This window comes from Glossina fuscipes, unplaced genomic scaffold (genome assembly GCF_014805625.2).
Source record: "Glossina fuscipes isolate IAEA_lab_2018 unplaced genomic scaffold, Yale_Gfus_2 0, whole genome shotgun sequence".
NCBI classification, from domain to species: Eukaryota; Metazoa; Arthropoda; class Insecta; order Diptera; family Glossinidae; genus Glossina; species Glossina fuscipes.
This window is the reverse complement of record NW_023998414.1, coordinates 18,305,574-18,323,748: the sequence shown is the minus strand read 5'-3', so window position 1 is coordinate 18,323,748 and position 18,175 is coordinate 18,305,574. Positions and strand designations below refer to the sequence as shown.

The 18,175-nt window shown below is 31.6% G+C and overlaps 1 protein-coding gene across 5 annotated transcripts; it reads right to left on the bottom strand.

The window, feature by feature from the left end:
- Positions 1-761: 761 nt before the first annotated feature.
- LOC119638657 (potassium voltage-gated channel protein Shal) lies at positions 762-17,079 on the bottom strand. Of its 5 annotated transcripts, none has more exons than XM_038035576.1 (7): positions 16,744-17,079; positions 8,816-10,272; positions 8,587-8,749; positions 7,823-8,011; positions 4,893-4,901; positions 2,451-2,603; positions 762-1,543 (listed from the first exon to the last, which is right to left on the bottom strand). In XM_038035576.1, exons 2-7 carry the CDS (start codon positions 9,928-9,930, stop codon positions 1,448-1,450), a joined length of 1,725 nt encoding a protein of 574 aa, XP_037891504.1. In that variant the 5' UTR covers positions 9,931-10,272; positions 16,744-17,079; the 3' UTR covers positions 762-1,447. The 5 variants fall into 5 exon arrangements, with proteins under 5 accessions (XP_037891504.1, XP_037891514.1, XP_037891520.1 ...); XM_038035586.1 differs by having other exon boundaries at positions 16,872-17,079; XM_038035592.1 differs by lacking the exon at positions 16,744-17,079 and adding an exon at positions 15,692-16,113.
- Positions 17,080-18,175: the final 1,096 nt, after the last annotated feature.

The following is an 18,175-nucleotide window of genomic DNA, read 5'->3' as shown; positions in this document are numbered from 1 at the left end:
ATTATGTCTAATAATAAGAGAAAAAAAAAAAAATGTATTTGCTAAGATTTGAACCTTGAACTAGCTATCAATAAACTTTTTACTCAGTTTTGTACATCATCTTTAAAGCTGCGTTGCCAATTTTCTAATTCTACTGCTATTTAAATGAAATCGTGAAAATATCAAACATATAAACGTACTATATAATAATAAGTTGCATTTAATTTGATTTCTTTTTTTTTTTTTTATTATCAATTCAAATATTTTGTTGGGAAGGATGTTTTAAAACATGGTTGCTACTGCTTTAAAGTTGAATTAAGATAAAATGAAACGTTTTACTGCTCCTTTGCTAAAATTTTGTTCAGCTGGACTTTTTTGTTTTTGTTTTGGTTTTTCTTTTTCTTTTTACTAATATCATAATATATTCAAATTTTTTGTGCACTTGCATTAATAATAAATTTCAAAGATTCATCAAATCATTTTAAATCATATTAAAATTGTTTTTACAACGGTATAATAAATATATTCATGAACGTATTGAATGAAAACAGTTAAATCTATGCAATTTAAAGTCTAACATATACAAATAGATTGGATAATTAAATATTAATTTTTTTCTCATTGTTGCACATGCACAAACACAAACACGCAAACACACATACGTAAACACACATACACACACACACACGCACACAAAAACACGCAAACACAAACACGCAAACACACATACACATACACACACACACATGTATATGTTAGGTATATATTTATATATTTTCAGATTCCATTTGTCATCAACCAAATATTTTGATAAATCCTTTCAGTGTTTCAAATATTTAATTTTATTTCAACTATTTATTAAATCGAAACATGTGATGTGTTGATTATATTGTGTTTTCGGGAAATTATGCATTTATTTTGTTTTTCTCGTAAAACCCACCAACAAATTTGCAAAATCGAACTATTACAAACATATGCATTCCAAATCAGAAGTATGTGACGGAGATTCCGCTATATATATATATATATATATATATATATATTGAATTGCTTCGAGAGATTTAAAATTGATTTAAACGTCTTTGCTCCAGTGTAGTATAATAAAACTCATGTAATGTACACAAATTAAATGAAATTGACATACATTTTCTTATGCAATAGATAGGTGGTGGGCGCAGAATATTCGCTTCGGAACGAATAAATATTTAATTAATTTTTATTGTTATTTTATTCTGGCTGTTCTTAATGACAGATAATTGCTACGAAAATTATTATTATTATTATTATTATTATTATTATTATATTATCATTATTATTTTAGTAATCGTACTAAACTAAATTTGAAGTGTTTTATTTTTTTCAACAAACTTGTTTTTTTTTTTTTCTCTACTTTCACAGTTTTTCTACTCTACATGTTTAAATTAAAGTAAGTTTTCGTAATTAATTCCTTGTTACTTTGGTTGCCGCTTTAAAATGAAGCTTCCACCAAATAAGTTCCGTCCATGGGTTGATTATTTTGACTATTCTGAGCATTACTAGTAGCGGGCATATATTTTCCGCAAGCCTAAAAAAAATTTGAGAAAATATTAAATAATTATGATGATTTTGTAAAAGTTGCCCGATATATGGATTACAAAAAATGAACAGAAGATTCTGTTCGGTCGATAGTACCTGACAGTGTACATCGTATAAGGTGATTTTTTCTCGCGGCATCGTATACATTATTATTAATTTTCAAAAGAGCTAAGTGGGTTGGCAGTCTTGCTTAAATACAACGAGCAAAGAACTCAAGTCGTACAACGGTATTCGTGAATATATGAGAAGTTTGATTCAGTTTGGTTAAGATTGCGATATTTTCAATCCAATGGGTTACAAAAAAGAAACCTATTGGGACATTTCGTCTCTGTGTCCTACATTATTTAAAGTAGAGGATATACCAAGTTTGTGCGGACCTATGTAACACAAAGAAGAAATTAACCTAGATAAGCTCTTTTCTATGCCAATCGATTCGGAATCATTTTCTGAATGTAATTGCGCTTGTCTGTCCGCCTGTCCGTCTAATGTCTGTGCCATGGATTCTTGTGTTCATCCCAGAGACCGTAATATTTCGATAAAATTTGCTACACTAAAGTGTTTTGGCTTAAAGACAAAAGCAACTGAAAATTGTTCGGATCCAGCCACTTTTTCAACCACTCTTACAATTTTTATGATGAAAAATCGTTATATAACTAGCCATAAGGTTATATATGGCTGTGACCCGCTTTTAGTGTTTTAGCTTATAAAAGATTGGGGTTTCTTTAATCTGAAAATAACCTTTTCTTGAATACTTAAATAGATGCTTAGTAACCTCCTTAAGAGATTTTGTTTTGGAAATATACTTGAATATCGCTGCGAATTTATTACTTGGTTGCGACACATATCGAGCAACGCTTGTGGCACAATAAATAAATAAATAAATAAAATATTTATACCTGATAGCGTTGCGAACAACAGCGACCACAACATGATTGTACCAAACCAATGGCACTGTTGGTCGAATGAGCTGGACTGGCCATAGGTGAAGGCGAACGTGGCCGTTTCGGTTGACCGTTAAATGGTATTTCCAATTCAACAAATTCGCGATCCTAACAAGTGATCGGTTTATTGATTGAAATCAAAAGACTGTTGTTAGCGACAATTTTTTTAAATAAATATATATATAAATTTTTTTTTTGTTCGGTTTTTTTAATAAATCTTTTCTTCTAAAGCAGCACAGAAGCAAATTTAGAAAAAAATTCTTTTTATTTTAAAACAATTGAATTAAAAGCAATTGACAACAAACAACATTGAAATTTTTTATTTTACAGAAACTTATATATTCAACAATTATTGTTGCTTGTTTTTTGATGGAAACATTACACAAACAAAATGTAATGATTAGTTTTGTTTTCGGAAGGATTATGATTTTTCATTAATTTCTAGCAAAATGTTATAGAAAGTGTTGGGTGTACGATTCGAACAAAGGGTCTAAGTGGGAAGATTCAACACAGAGACTTAATATTATGGTGAATGTTTTTTTTTTTTTTTTTTTTTTTAGTTCAAAAGAAACGTTAAATTTTTAAAAGAAAAGAAAACGTATTAAAAAGCTTATAAACTATTAATGAAAATAAAGCAGAAAGAAAAATTCATAAATACTTTGTAGCAAATAATTATTCAGTCAATATCTAAAAATGCTTTTGTTAACTGACTGTAGAACAAAACAAAAGAAAAGCAAATTAAAGGACCTGATCAGAAAGACTCAGCTGATTATTGATGTCATAGACTATACTTCATTCGTATCGTAAGTGCAAATAACTATCTTGAAATCAAAGAGAAGGGGCTGTTTGGGTCATAATTACTTGACGAGATGCGGTGCCTTTTGCTCGCTGAACTTACTTAAACTAAAAAAAGCAAATAAATAAATAAACAAAAAAGCTGAATTCAGTTGGATAAGATTTACGTAACACATATAAAATAAGTTGAAGAGATCGTGTCGAAAAAAAAAAAAAAAAAAAATGCAAAACTAACACAAAAAATAACACAGTCGACAACACCGACAGGTCTATACATACATCTAGGCAATCAAGGTTAACGACTCACATTTATGGTAATCCCAAGCTCATAAAAACCATTTCAGTTAAAACAATTTTAAGTTAATAAAATTAATCAGTTAATTGCCTTTACCTACCTGAAAGTACACACTTTCACACTATCCTTCTAGACTAAAAACAAATGGGGTGAATAGGCTATACCGAACAGCATCATAGATTAACAATTGTTTAGTTTCAAAATTGTTAGAACACAATTTATTTCTTTAACAATTCTACTCATTGTTCTTTCTATGCTATGAGTAAAAGTTGGTAATAATTTCCCAATTTTAATAAATAATATAATACAATAAAGTTTGGTAATCTTCTATCAGATTGTTAAGAAACGTTCAAAGAAAGAAAAAAAATAAACAAATCTTCGATATTCGCCATCTTTTTCTTAAAAAAGTACTCAGCAGTATGAACCTTGGGTGGGCTTGATCGACTTTGTCTTTTTTATTTTTCGTACAGCTATTCAACTATCATTACCCATTACAAATTACGCAAGTAGGCAGATGGACATATGGACAGATGAACATGCTTAGATTGATTTAGAGAATTCGGTAAAAGGATACACTCACAACACGACATAAACTGGGAACACTGTCGTATTAAATAAGGGGACTCGGTAAGTAGATTGCGACAAGCTAAGCGTGTTAACGCGAAATCCAATGTCGTGGACGTCATAACGTTGTGGATTGCGTGTCAAATAAAAGGGCTTGAAGGGTAGATGTACATATTTTCATGATGATGATGATGGGTATAAAGGACTCGGTCGCGACCGAATACAATGTTCGCAATAATTAAAACCAAAATATAGTAAATTTGTTTAATATAAAAACGCACTGCGTAACTAAAATGTCTAATAGAAATTTCAATTTTATTTTCTTTGAATTATGGCTGGCGGGTACATAAGAGTACGCTATAAAGATATATAGTTTAACGAGAGATATGCTCATGCATATGTACTTAAGGTATGCTTTGGACGCATATACCTTAACTGTTAAGATATATAGAGTGATTTTGATTTATAGAAAGCCTTCAGTTTACTGTAAATTGGTTAGTTTGCGAAAAAACTGAATAATTCTGCGAAAGTCTGCGTAACTCTGCCTAAAGCACAATTAAAGCTACATCTTAATTGAAAATTTAGCTAAGAAATCAAAAGCGAAGTTTTATTACATGATATTTTAGCAAAACTTGAAATTGATGAAAATTTATATTATTCTTAACACTGCTGAATACGCGTTTAAAGAAATTTAAACTTGCACTATCGAGAATGATGAGAAAAATCAAATCAAAAGCACTCACCTTAAAGTCCTAATAGAAAAATGGAGTTTTTAAAAAAGTTTACAGAAAAAAATAACTTTTTTAAAAAATTCTTATCAATTTTGTTTTCTTAGACATATGAAATTTAAGTGCAAAGTTCTTATATAATTTCATCACACACAGTTTGTGCATATAAAAAGGGCGGGAAGTTAAAAAACAAAAAATTAAATGCTATTACATCATTTGAATCCAGCAAAGTAAATTATATATATAATTAAAAAAAATAAATTAAACGCTATTACAAATAATATTCCGTGTTGTCATTTCAAAGAAGATTGGGCGGACCCAAATGAAATGGAAACCAATAAAAAGAAAGGCGTTCGATAGAATCAAATATTAGTTGGACGAATATTTATGGCAAAAAGAAAACCAATATAAATAAAAATTGTACAAATTGTTTAAAAGCTTATAAATCCATCTTTGTGTATTTCTAAAATTTCAAAGTCTCTTGCGAAACGTGGCAATATATACATATCCGCACCTACGCCCAAATCTGGATGAAAATGCAAACTTTATTCGAATCTATGCAATATATATATATATATATATATATATATGTTTTTTAATTTCAGTTTAAACTCCGATCAATTTCAAAAAACTGGAATGAATTCTATAATTTCTCCGAAAAAAGCCAAATTGGAAACAAACACAACTCAACACAATTGAAGCAAAGCATTCTATGCTACGTGGAAGACGCAGCTGTAAAAAATATATTGTAATTTCATTGTTAGTTAATCGATGTTAAGCTGTAAGCAGACTGCGACAATGCTTCCATATCAACTGACAACATTGCAGAAGACTCGCACACGTTTTCACTTTTAGTTAATACATTTTTGATTTCTTTAGCTCAGCGCAAAGTAGACATAGGACAGATGCGCATTTTTAAATCAACTCGATGTCTTTTGTTAATCGAAAACATATCCATACACTTTCTAGATTTGAAAATGAAACTATTCAGCCTACATCTTTCTCCCTGATGGGCTTACAATCGTAACACATAATTTAGAAGCGTGTGTCTTTCGTTTTTGATTAAAATAAAAAAAAAAACAAAAAACAAAAAAAAGTATAATAAAAATATAAAGAAATAAGTAACGAAATATAATATCCTAAAAATGAAAATCGTAAATTAATTTTTAAATATGTATTTATTAAGTTTTTTTTTTTTATAAAAATTAACTAAAAATTAAATAATTTATTTATAAGTAAAGTATAAAATATTAAAAAAAAAAAAATCAAATTATTTATAACAATACTATATATAATATTGTATATAAGGATTTTTAAGGGAAAAAATAACTAAATATTATTTTACACATTACATAACTTAAAATATAATAATATACAAGCAATTTCTTTGTTTTTATTTTTTATTATTTTTTTTTTTTTTTTTTTTTGTTTTCTTGTATGATGCAGTATTCCTTAAAGTCGAAAATTTGCAAATTTTATGATATAATTACTCTCTAACATATACTTCTTATTCACAAAGGACATATATAAGGGGAAAAGAAGAAAAGGGTTAAAGAAGGCCATCAAAAGCTATGTAAATCAGAGTTTACTTTGGTCGTAACTACTGCACTGTGCTTACCGCCGACCGTCGGCCCTATAAGTTTGCCTTTTCCCATTTTTTTCTTGACCATCACCGGATTACATGAATAGAGGACATCCCCTGAGTGAAATAAATAAATAAATAAATTCAATCGAAAAGTTGATAAATTGACACACCCCCGCTCAACAAAGTGTTTTACACTTTTCACACAATTGTTTGATGGCGACAGAAAGATATCCAACCCACTCCCGATGTAACCTATAATCTCTTTTGCTACTTTAATAAATCATTTTCATTTACTATACATAGCTTTTGATTCATTGTTTCTTTTTTTCTTTCTTTTATTTAACTAAATTATTATTACATCTAATTTGGTTTTTGCGTTTTTTTTTTTTTGTTTTTTCTGTAATTTAAACATAAATATTTAAAAAATCTCCAATAATAATTTAATGAAATTCTTTGGCCAAAAAGAATAACAACATAAATACTTCTTGTTGACTGTATATTACGGTAACACCGGATTTTCTTATATTACAAGCAAATAAATCGTTGGTCAGTTTTCATCTTCATCTTCGTTTGTTTTGTTTTATTATAAAGAACCCGTAAGTTAAGTTCAATATGTATGCCAAGTAATGCGATTACCCTATTTGGCCATAGAATTGAAATCGAAAAAGAAAAAACATTTATTTTATTGCTTTTGTGCTCCTATACATATATATATATATATAAATATATATAAATATATAATAATATATAATAAATATATAAATATATATATATATATATAAATATATATCGAGGAAACGTTATAAAAGGTTACATCAAATCAAATAATCGTATAAAAGAATCAACCATTTACAAAACGAACTAAAAAATGTCTAAAAGGAACAAAAGCTTTCAAACCCATACCCACTTGCATTTCTCTCTCTCCCTCTCTCTCTCTCTCTCTCTCTCTTTCTCTTTCTCTCTTTCTCTCTCTCTCTTTCTCTCTTCCTCTCTTTTCCACTTAAGTTACATTTGTTTTTTTTTTGTTTTTGTTAAAAAAATATATTCATCAATTATTAATTGTATTAAAACTTTTTAATTTTTTCTTTTTTTTTTTTTTTTTTAGGAGATGTTTCTCTTTTCTTTTTTTTTAACACTGCTTTCAATAAAATTGCATATGTTGTCATTGCTTTTCGTAATTTATAAAAAATGCTTGCTACATCTGTGGCAAAAAGGATTGTATATAAAAAAAACACAAAACAAAGAAGAGAAAGGAAAATGAAAATCATAAAATATTTAATTATGGAAAAGAAAATTAAAGCTTTCCAGAAACTATGAATTCAAAACACTTTTAAAATAAAAATTTAATTAAAAACCTTACCGTAGTCTTTTCCAGACATCTTAGCAAATGATGATGTTGTAGTTCAAAGATATCTTCGTCACGATAATTATCATCCAATTCAATTCCAGATTCCTGGGCAGCCCATCTGGCCTCAGCAGCCTTCTTTTTACTAACAAAAGCAGCACCCGATGATGCCTTGGCAATGCGTATACGTGCCAAACGGGCTTTCTGCAAAAAAAAAAAAAACAAAAAGCAAAAATAAACGAGGCATACGTTAACAAAACGAAAAAAAAAGTTAAGAGAAAAGCATATCATTTAATGAGATTTGAACCTGTTACATAATGAAAATGAGAAATTATCTCTTAAGCACTGTTGCCAGTTTTATCATGTAATAATAATGTAATAGTTCTCCTTAAAGGAAGAATCCACATTCGTGAATTTTCCTCATTAACAAACAAAGTAATTCAAATGATAGGATTAGCCATCAATTTATTTATTTTCACCGAAGTATGTACAAAAATAATTCTTTTGTTTTCTTATTCCATTATTTTTTATTACGTCATAATAAAGTATAAGATTAAATAGCATGAATTTACAAACAAAAAAAAAAAAAAAAGGAAAACTTATCTTGAATAAAAATAAAACATAAACATGATACTGTTTCGACGCATATGCAACATTCCTCACATATATAGCAAATACTTTTGCGCTTTACTTAACTTTTTTGGGTTAACGATCATTGTTATCGAAATTTTCGCACGCTTTATGTGGTTGATATTCAAATTTACTTTTGCAATACTTACTCTTTGGGCTTTTCGTTTATCAGCTCGTTGATTTTGATGATAGATCCTACTGAAGTTGGATACAATAACAGGTACCGGTAAGGCGATCACAAGGACACCACTTAGTGAACAAACGCCGCCAACAATTTTGCCAGCTATTGTCTCCGGAACCATATCACCGTAACTGTGAAGATAAGATGCATAAATACTTATTTTTCACAATCATAATTATTGATTCGTTTATATTTACCCTAATGTTGTCATTGTGACAATTGTGTACCAAAACGCTGCCGGTATAGAGGTGAAATTTGTACCGTTTACATTTTTTTCCGCATAAAACATGACCGTGGCAAATATGATGATAGCCATAGCCAACGAAAAGACGAGAAAACCCAATTCGGAAGCACAGGATTTTAGCGTGTAACCCAAGATTCGTAGACCTTGCGAATGGCGAGAAAATTTGAAGATACGAAATACGCGGAAGACGCGCAGTGTTACAAACGCGCCGCTCACGTCGTCGTTGTCAGTAATACCCAAACCAATATAATAGGGTAATATAGCCACCACATCAATAATACTCATAACACTACGCACAAATTTACAACGATCCGGTGCGGCAAACAAACGCAACAGATACTCGGCGGTAAAAATCATAACGCAGGCGGTATCTAAACAGAAGAATACAATTTTGTAGCGTTCGCCACAGGGCAGTGTGCCAGCACGACCAGGTCGATGGCCACAAGGCACCGTTTCCACTACATTAGCCATCACAGAGACAGCAATAAAGAAACCGGTGACATAATAGAACACCAAAGCAGCAGTCGATGTGTGCGGATTCTCAAAGGCGCGCCACATTTTTTGCCTTATATTGGTTAATTGCTGCAAATTCTGATCGCCGTTCTCTGACAGTTTGTCGTCCATTAAACGTTCAGCATTTTCACGTTTGCGATCCCGATAGTCTTCATAACAACAATCGCCAATAACATCGGGCATAATACCAAAAAATGCTAATTCCTCATCATAACTAGTCAGGCATTCATGTTTGGGATAATGCAATTTTCCGGTACGGTAATAATTCAATATATGACGAAATATATCGGGATCTCGATCGAAAAAATACTCTTTACAATCTTCATCATAAAAAAATTCACGTTCATTGGAACCCAATAGAGTATCCGGATACTTTTCCAGAGTATTGCGCCATGTTTCAAAACGTCTGCCAGAGACATTGATCAGTAATTTTTCATCGTCTGTTTTGCGACGATCTTTAGGTATGGGTGCAGGTGGCAGGGGATGAGTTGCAATTGGTACCCAACCAATGGCCGCCGCCCGTGCAAATGGCAGCCAAGCGGCGACCGAGGCCATACTATGTGGGGGAATGTTTTTTGCAGTTATTAAGCGCGCCGAACAGGTAAAATGGCTATATTAATAGCAAAGGTTTTCTTATGTAGAGTAAGAACGTTAATTGCTTGGTCTTCAGATGCTTAAGCTGCTTCCACAAAGCCTTTTTGCTGCTTTTTCATTCACTCCCTTTCCCTATTCGCCGTTTCTCGTTAACGATTTCCTCTCTTCTTACTTTCTCTCTATCACCTTCTTTCCCCGTCTTTTATTACGATTTACTCCAGTATTTGCAACATTTTTTGTTTTTCTTTATTGCTTAAATTTTTTTTTTGATGACATATTTCTTGCATTTAGCTGATGTTTTAGCTGAAAATCCATAAATAATAGAAAGATAACCATATTATAAAAGTGGACGCTACACTTGTGTGTGATTTAAATTTTCTGACTTTATCGAATTGCACACCGCTCTCAGTAGAAGCCTGACAGAGTCCTCTTACTAACACCTATAGTAAATTATTTGTTGTTTAGTAGAAACTATAAAAATATTTCTCTTTAAATTTGATTGTTCAAGACTTTCTGAAAGCACATTTTTTTTTTATCATTATATTCAACTTTGTCGCTATTTTTATACTATTTTCTTTACCTACATATCTAATCGGGACGTTGAATAAATTTTCGCTGTTCTCGCCAATAAAGGGCGTAAATGGAGCTAGAGAATCATTAATTAAATTGAGACTCGTTCAAGACTTGTTCTATTTTTCAGTTTCATCCATCGGCGTAAGTTATCTTATTGCTCTACCAAAACTAAAAAGACACCACTTGCATGCACCGTGTTTTTTTCTGCTCACTTCGAAACAATGTGTTGCTGAATAGTGATGAGTAGTGAAGCCGATATCCGAAGTGCAAATAATCATAATGTAGAGTAGACGAACGATCAACAACGACGACAAAGTTAAATAGCCGTGGAGGATCAATGGAACGAGTCTATCGCTAGAGAAAATTACCAACGACAGTAGATGCAAGAGGAGCGGAAAACAAGCGCAGTATTCATGATAAGTCATGATATCAGGACTTTTTCAACAAGATGAATTGGAGTTTCCACGACATCCTAGTAGCGACAACCTAGAGCCTACCCTTCCCTTTCACTACTCACATTACTTCTTCTAGCTTAGAATCAATCATCTACTGTCTGCCAGCACAAACGTTTTATTTCTGTGCCGATATCTAAGGAACAATCCTTTTTTCCATTGTGGCATGAAATTCTTATGCTGTCTATACGCTCGGAGAGGTATTGACAAACAAGGAAAAGTGCCTTTCTCTTATATACTTTTTAATTTTATTATAAAATCGTGAAAAACTTGTACACTATCCTAGCGCATCCAGTAATGGTTGGACTTGTATATTTCCTTTCTCGTGCTAGAAAACTATATATTTCCACACTACGTTGCCAATTTTCATGGATATGCTATCAAGCACATAAATTCAGGTTCGAAACTCATTAGAGATGTCGACTGAATATTTTTTTTTTTTTTTTTTTAACATTTTTTACATTTATAGCTTTAATTATTGTTATATTCTGATTTCGAAAATACTTTTGTTTACTAATTAAAGAAAAATTCTTGATTTAAAAAAAAAAAACGAACATTATTTACACAACTATTAATAATGTAAAAAAATTTGTTTTATTCGAGCTTCTATTTTAGCAAATAAATGTTCTTTCGGTATTATTAAGCAACCCAGCCAAATGTAAACATTACGAAAAATGTTAAAAGAACCTGAAACCACACACTTGCTGTTTTAAACAATCACTGAATGTATTTCAGTATATGTATATATGGACTGACTGATAAACTGACTGAAAAACGCCTACGAACAGTTTATGTAAACATTGCTTCATATTTAAAATCGTCTAACACTTTTGGAAAAGTCTTTGGATAATGGAATAAAATGTTCTTCTGTTTCTTCTATTAAACACAATATTAAATCATTGGAATTGGCATGGTGTACAAGAAAACTCATGCATGCAAAGAGTAAAGAAAGGAAGTTGAAGCCGTAAAAGCAAACAATCAACAACAAAGAAACACCCGCATATATGCTTGGCTAGTTGATGCTGTTGTTATTTTTGGGTTACTCAGAATTTAAAAAATATTCTTAGCAATATGCCGTTGCTGTTTCTATTGTCTGTATTGTCTGTTGAGTGGGTAGTTTAGGAAAGCTTACGCCCGATTTAAAGTTTATATATTTATTATCCAGTATTCGTTTAAGCAAAAGACCATAAATGTATTCATTTTCCTTTTCTTTTTTTTTTGAGCGGGCGGGCGGGGGGGTGGGGGGGCGCTAAGCGCGGCGCAAACAAAAGAAATGTCATTAATTTTTTTCATAATTAGAAAATTGTCTTAAATAGTTGAAAACAGTTGCCAATAGAAGTTAAGTGGGTAAACGAAGAAATGTCAAGGGTAACGATGTAATTAAGACTCTAGAGTTTGAAATCTACTGAGGCGAATCTCGTGTACCCGTTCTTTTAACTTAAAAAAAAATTCATTGAAATTGTTGTTAGATGCAATTATATAGGATGTCCAGATAAATATTTCTCAAAGGTTGTATGTTACTATTCACCACCAACTGTAAGATATCGAAGAAAATCTTTGAGCTTATTTTTAAAATTTGAAGATTTACGTTTAGATTTTTCCAAAAACTATAAGTATGCGTCAGAATTTAATCCTCCATTATAGGTTTTATGATTTCGAGAACATATATGATGAATGCATGAAGAGATGCACACTACTAGCTTCAACGTTTCAAGGGTGTACCTTTAGTTAAAAAAGTTAAAAATAAGTTAAAAAATAATCAAATTTTTCCTAGAAATTATAACGGAAGGACAAAAGTTACGTCTTTTTTCGCAAGGTTACGAAGATGAGGTAGTACAAAAATTAACCATACACTTTTGTGCGGAGAGATTTGATTAGTGATCATCACTATTTTTGCATTTCTTCCTTATCGAAAGGTTACCTATTCTTAGAAATTTGTAAACGTATGAAAAAGGATGTGTGGAAGATATAATAAAAACGTCTGTCACGCCTGCCACCCTCTCGTAGTTGAACTGCCTCGCGAATAACTATGTACGGGCAGACAGAGAAATAAAAAATGTTGACATTTCCTTATAGGGAAACGCTGACAACGCACACAATTCATACTTGAATTAATCAATTGAATATAATGTAAGAAAATGTTTTCCAAGTGGAGGAGAGTGGGAAGCATGACGAGATTTAAGTATTTTTATTATTATTATTATTGTTTGTTGGTATCTTTGTTTAAAAAGTCACGTAAATATCATCAAAATTTGATTTGATCGTAAAAAATATTATATATAAATATGCGAAATTTTATTAGAAAAAATTTTTTCTAAATTTCTTACGCAAATAGCATGTGGCATTTTTTATATGGAGAACAGGAAAAGAAATTAATTAAAATTTGCAAAAAATCCATTCATGCCTTTCATGCTTATAGAAAGAAACCTTTTTTAGTTATTGTTTTCTGGTTGCCACAACAAAACATGTGGCGTTTGAGGTCAAAATTATATTGGTCGGCACTTATGCAAAAAGGGCATTAAAAGAAGTAAAGCAAAGAAGCATAGCAAGAGTTGTCAAACCATGGTGGGTTATGGTGGGAATATGTAAATAAGTGTCTATAAAATGCAAATAAATATTTACGCTATGCGTTCTTTATTTTTTTCTCTTAATGATATTCCGCAAAGTTCAACTACAAAACTAAATATATATAAACTGCTGGAAATATAAAAACAGAAATTGTTGTTCGAACGAATGCCTTGTAAACGATTCATAATGTTCCGTGGCCCATTAATCGCGAATATAGAAAGCGACACTCAATTAAGGCGACTACATACTTTTTTCAAATGAATGCCAATTTTTGGGCCGTTCAGGATCATTTTTCCTTTGATCTTTTACGATTGTTCAGTAAACATTGTTATTATATTTTATTCAATTTTTCACCTATTCTCTGAGTAAGCTCTACCTTTTTATTTTAATTGAAGATAAAAGACGTCGTATAACTTATCAATCCTATCAAGTAATACTAAGGTATAAAAAAAAAACTTTCTCATATATGTTAGAATAGTCGAAAGTACCTATGGTTTGAAGATGAGCTAGTGATTCGCTATATTTTAGCATATTACTTCGACCGAGGTGCTTAGCAAAATTCATGTTGGATTTGATAAAGATACTTAATCAATATTACCAGCACCTAAACGGATTGCTTGTTGCTCACCCGAACATTTTGATGTTAAAAGGGTGCTCTACTCTGGCCGATTAATAAAGTCGATGAAATTCTTCAAAACACTGGGAGATATCGAAACAGCTCTATTTATGAGAAGATTGTTGCGACACTAAAAGTTGCCTAATAACCGCTTTTAAATCATATGCATAGCACCGAGCATAAAAATAAGTTCGTCGTCTGTGCACTGCATAATTTAACAGTGAAACATTTAGTGAATCGAATTTCCATCTACGAATTGCTGCTGGAAGAAAGCGAGTTAAAGCCACCTAGGAAGACATTAATAACGGTCACGTGAAAGTAGGTAACGTACGATAATAATGTGAAGAAAATATGGTAGGGTAAGATGGATGGAATTGTGTGAATAGGCACGAAACTTGGTCGGACATCACGCCAGATAATACTTTGAATTAGATGAATTTGGAATAGAATCACGCATCATAAGAGCTACTCTATCGCGATGAATGACTGCACTTTCTACTGTCGTCAACCGATGGGGTTAAATCGCTCGATTGACGTCAAATATCGACAATCGATTAATAGAAAAGCGCTGTTTTTCCTGTTAACAGCGCCAGATCGCATGTATCTTTAACGATTCGACAAAATTGAAAGGACTTATCCGGAAATTTTGGATATAGGGACAGTATATCGCAGACGCTTTCTCAAGCTTTGCCTCACCCATTCACCATTTGCTTCACATCCTGCGGAACCCCCATAGTAGTGAACAGCTGTCTTCAGAGGAAGTTTATGAATATCAGTTGGCTCCGTTCTTTGGTCAGAATTTTCAAATATCCTACAATCACAGCGTAATATATATATATATATACAGTCTCCCGCAATGTGTTCTTTTCAATTTCGAAGCATTTTCAATATGATCTCTCGTATCGATTTAAAGTGATGGACAATTAAAATATTTATGCCTTAAGTTATTTATGTCTACTTTATATCGGAGACCGCATGAAAAATATAAGATAAACCTCATTCTTGTCAACCCGGTCAAGTCAGAACCAGCTTGTTAATCCATATAAGCTCGTCCATCTGTCTGTCCATCGGTATGTCTAATACCTGCGAATGACATTTTGTGTTTAACGTATTCTGTTCTCGAGATATTTCGATATTTTGAAATTAATTGGATCGAAGCACTTTCCTGATCACTCCCTATATAAAACCAATTTTAAACAAATAAAAGCGCTATAATGAACCGCGGCCCACCATTAAATACCTTACACCTTCTTAGATTTACTCCTATAACGACTTTTCAAAAAAAGTCTTTATATGGTGAGTAGTCGAGAAAGTGGACCGGTCTGAATCATTTCCAACGGCGTTTTTCCCTTGCTCAAAACATGCCGGTGTACCAAATTTCATCAAAATATGTTAAAAACTGCGCGAAAACATGACCGGAAGCTGGACGGAAAAACTTAAATCGGTATAATAAAAGCTGTGTCTATCTTAAGTCTGTCTGGGTGTTCCATATATCCGCACAAATTTAATATACCTCTGTACGAAGTCGTTGCAAGTTGCAAATTCCAAAATTTCCCGACAACAATTGCTCACTAAACGTACTCCGACATACTGAGTGGATGTAGAGAGACATTTTATGTATGACCGACCAATTTTTAATCGGCTTTTTTCTAGAAATTGATTCTCTATAGCGCTAAAAGCGACTACGCTTATAACTGTAGTAATTGGGTTCTTTATGTAGCTTACATATCTATTGTACACTGAGGTATATATATATTCGAACTATATATGAATACTTCATTTTGGATGTCGTAACGTGTACATTGATTGTATTAGTAAGTTGCTGTCTGTAGTTATTGGGCGAACCATTCTATTTTTGCGATTGCTTTATAGTACCAAGTGCGCTTTGTGTCTTCCTGGCAGTCCTATAAAGATCCTTTGCATGGACATTTGCAGTAAATTTGGAGAAACATTATTAGCAGGTGAATCGTGTTTTTTTTTTTTTTTTTTTTTTTTTTTTTTTTTTGTTTACGATAGGCTGTGTGTCTATGTCAAGTTAATTTTCTTCCCTACTATAAATTTGTTATTTTTAATTTTTATTTATTTTTTTTTTTATTTTATTATTTACTTATTAGCACTCATATCGAACGAAGTACAGGTCTAGCGCATCAGGAATCGACCGTGGGTCTAACCTCCACCAAGCTATTGTTATTTACTTTTGTATTTGATTTGGATTTGAGAGTCCGACAGCTTTAGAAGGGTACATATAAACTCTTTCTCAAAACTTTTTTTCTCCTTTATACCTAATAAAGGATTTTAGTACTCATTAGCTACTTGGAGCGGGGATAAATTTTATTTAATGGGCGGTTAACTTTGTCGCATTAATTTTGCGATTAAAACATGGTAACACGCTAGGCGAACGTTTCCCACGCTTACTGTCGCCTGTTTTGTAGCCTTTTGTCTTTTGCATTTGATTGATTTCTCTGTCGATTAAAACTAACAGTATTTGAAAATATTTGAAAACAGAATTTTCCCCTCTGCTCCCCGTTTACGTATATGTATTTATTTACATACGTATGTATATACCTTCAATGTTTTATATTTATTTTTATCAAACTCATGACGCTTTGCGTGCTCTTTCCGATTTTCTTTTTTTTTTACAAATTTTATAGATTTTTTTTTTTTTTCGTCTTCAGCCACTTGCTTTCACTTACACTTTCTTGAGAGCTTTTCTTAGAGTTTTATAATAAATTCTTTTCTCATTTTCATATTTAATTCAATAATCTACTTAATAAAAATATTTTATAAAAATTTAATAAAATGTTTTACTGTTTATAGCAATGACTAGGCAGATTTTCTGATTTTTTTTTTTTCTACTTTTATTATATTTTCTTCCACTTATATATTTTTTATGCTAATTTTCTTGTGCAAACAAAAAGTAATTTTCCGTTGTTAACTATTGGAAATTTTTTATATGTGTTTAATAAGCCTTACGAGGGACAACACTGAGGGGACGTTCACATGCAGCAGCCGCTACAGCTGGTGGCATTTCAATTTTCGGGTACTAAATATTTGTAATAATGAGAACGAAAAGTTCTCTTCATATAAAAGCTCTCAGAAAGTAATACAGAGTTGCTGAGAAAAAGTATTACGACTATGTTTAGCATTTTATATCAATAGACAGTAATAAAAGATAAATAAATAAATAAATTAAATTAAATAAATGACTGTCTGACACCTATAACAATTTGGTGAACTGTAAAAGTGTGCATAGTTCTTTATAAGCCGATATGTGCATTTAGTCTTCGTGTACTTAGTCTTTGTCCTTGTCAAACTTGATACTTGACAAAAATAAACTCTTTGTTCGAAAATGTGAACAAATAGCACGGCTTAGAGTCTCATACTTGACAAATTCATATATGAAATTTATGACGCACATGGTTGTCGAAAGCTAAACCGAAATGTGCTTGAATTCTTCGTCGATAAGTGCAAGTATTTTTCCACTATAGCAACTCGACAGTGGTAGCTTTCTTTTTTTTGCACTGGTTTTAAAAATTTTAAATAATAATATAACAGGGATCAGTTGCAAAGATAGCTCTGCGAAGACTATTCGTAGACAATGTTCTGTACTTTCTAACTTTATTTTAATTTAATTGCATTTTAAGCATATGAACAATAGTGTCGGATTTATTGCAACTCTGTTTTAAAGCTCCTCGCACTCTCCCCAAAGAGCTTTCCCAACATTTTTTATTCTTACCGTTTTTTTGAGCTCTCTCTATCTCACTCTCTGCCTCTCTTTTCTTCTCTACCTACTCATTTTATAAAAAGTTCGCATCCATTTTCCATTTTAGAACTTTTTGCTCAATTACTTTTCGAGCTTTCTTATCAACTTCTGAAAATCTTTCAGTCAGTCTTAGTAGGAGCAGTTTTCCACACTTATACACTTATTTGTCTCACTTTGAAAAACAAATAAGCAATGAAGGATTCTTGAACGAAAAATTACTGACTCTGTGTATAC

Bases quoted from the DNA above. Each gene is read 5' to 3' on its own strand.
- LOC119638657 (XM_038035576.1), bottom strand. From the start codon at position 9,930: ATGGCCTCGGTCGCCGCTTGGCTGCCATTTGCACGGGCGGCGGCCATT. The intron at 8,750-8,815 runs GTAAATATAAAC...TTATCTTCACAG, and splicing joins GTCACAATGACAACATTAGG to TTACGGTGATATGGTTCCGG. The intron at 1,544-2,450 runs GTATAAATATTT...AATTTTTTTTAG, and splicing joins GTTGTTCGCAACGCTATCAG to GCTTGCGGAAAATATATGCC.